At 43.4% G+C, this 633-nt stretch overlaps 1 protein-coding gene across 1 annotated transcript in view; it reads right to left on the bottom strand.

Moving 5' to 3' along the window:
• Positions 1–633, bottom strand: part of LOC119586460 — a gene marked incomplete at its 3' end in the record, with an annotated part of 11,279 nt that overhangs the window by 4,508 nt on the left and 6,138 nt on the right. Inside the window, 2 exon segments of the mRNA XM_037935192.1 lie at positions 51–163; positions 381–525. Of these exon segments, the coding sequence (XP_037791120.1) occupies positions 51–163; positions 381–525 (258 nt within the window).

The following is a 633-nucleotide window of genomic DNA, read 5'->3' as shown; positions in this document are numbered from 1 at the left end:
GCCAGCAAAACACCTAGGGAAAAAATGAATAGGCACCTCCCGCACCTCACCTTCCGAGGCTTGTGGCGGACGCTGGCGACCACCACAGTCGTGATAATGCCCACGAAGACGAGACCGATGACGACGATGGAAAGCACGTACCCCGCTGTCACTTGCCGACCTCCTGTGGCGGAATGGTCTTCAATTATGTCTTAGCATAGGGATTACGTAATGATTTTCACTATATTTTTCTCCTTTTATTTGTAATGGGTTGCCATGATATCTTACATATTCGTTTTGGGAGGACGTCACAATTTCTTCTCTCTCACGCTTTCATTAATTTAAAAAAAAACAATAGTAATAACCTCAAAATTTTACTCTTCCTCGATCTGATCCCTTACCTTGAAGAGCAGCATCCACGCCTAGGGACTGCGAATTCGCTTCGTTTTGCACAAAAAATTCGCCCGCGGGAAGACCGGAAACACGCATATAGGAAGGAAAAGTTTGGGAGACGAAGACTGCTAACTCTCTCGCTTCCTCCTCAGCCTGGGAAAAGATCGTGGAGTTTGATAGACTGGGGTTTTTGTTTTTATTTCTTATATGTGCTATTAAATCTTATTTTCATAAAGAACATTGTGCCCTTCTTTTTATATA

The sequence above is a fragment of the Penaeus monodon genome, chromosome 21, assembly GCF_015228065.2.
Source record: "Penaeus monodon isolate SGIC_2016 chromosome 21, NSTDA_Pmon_1, whole genome shotgun sequence".
In the NCBI taxonomy this organism is placed as follows: Eukaryota; Metazoa; Arthropoda; class Malacostraca; order Decapoda; family Penaeidae; genus Penaeus; species Penaeus monodon.
Note: the sequence above shows the minus strand (reverse complement) of the source record. Positions and strands in the feature narration are given on the sequence as shown.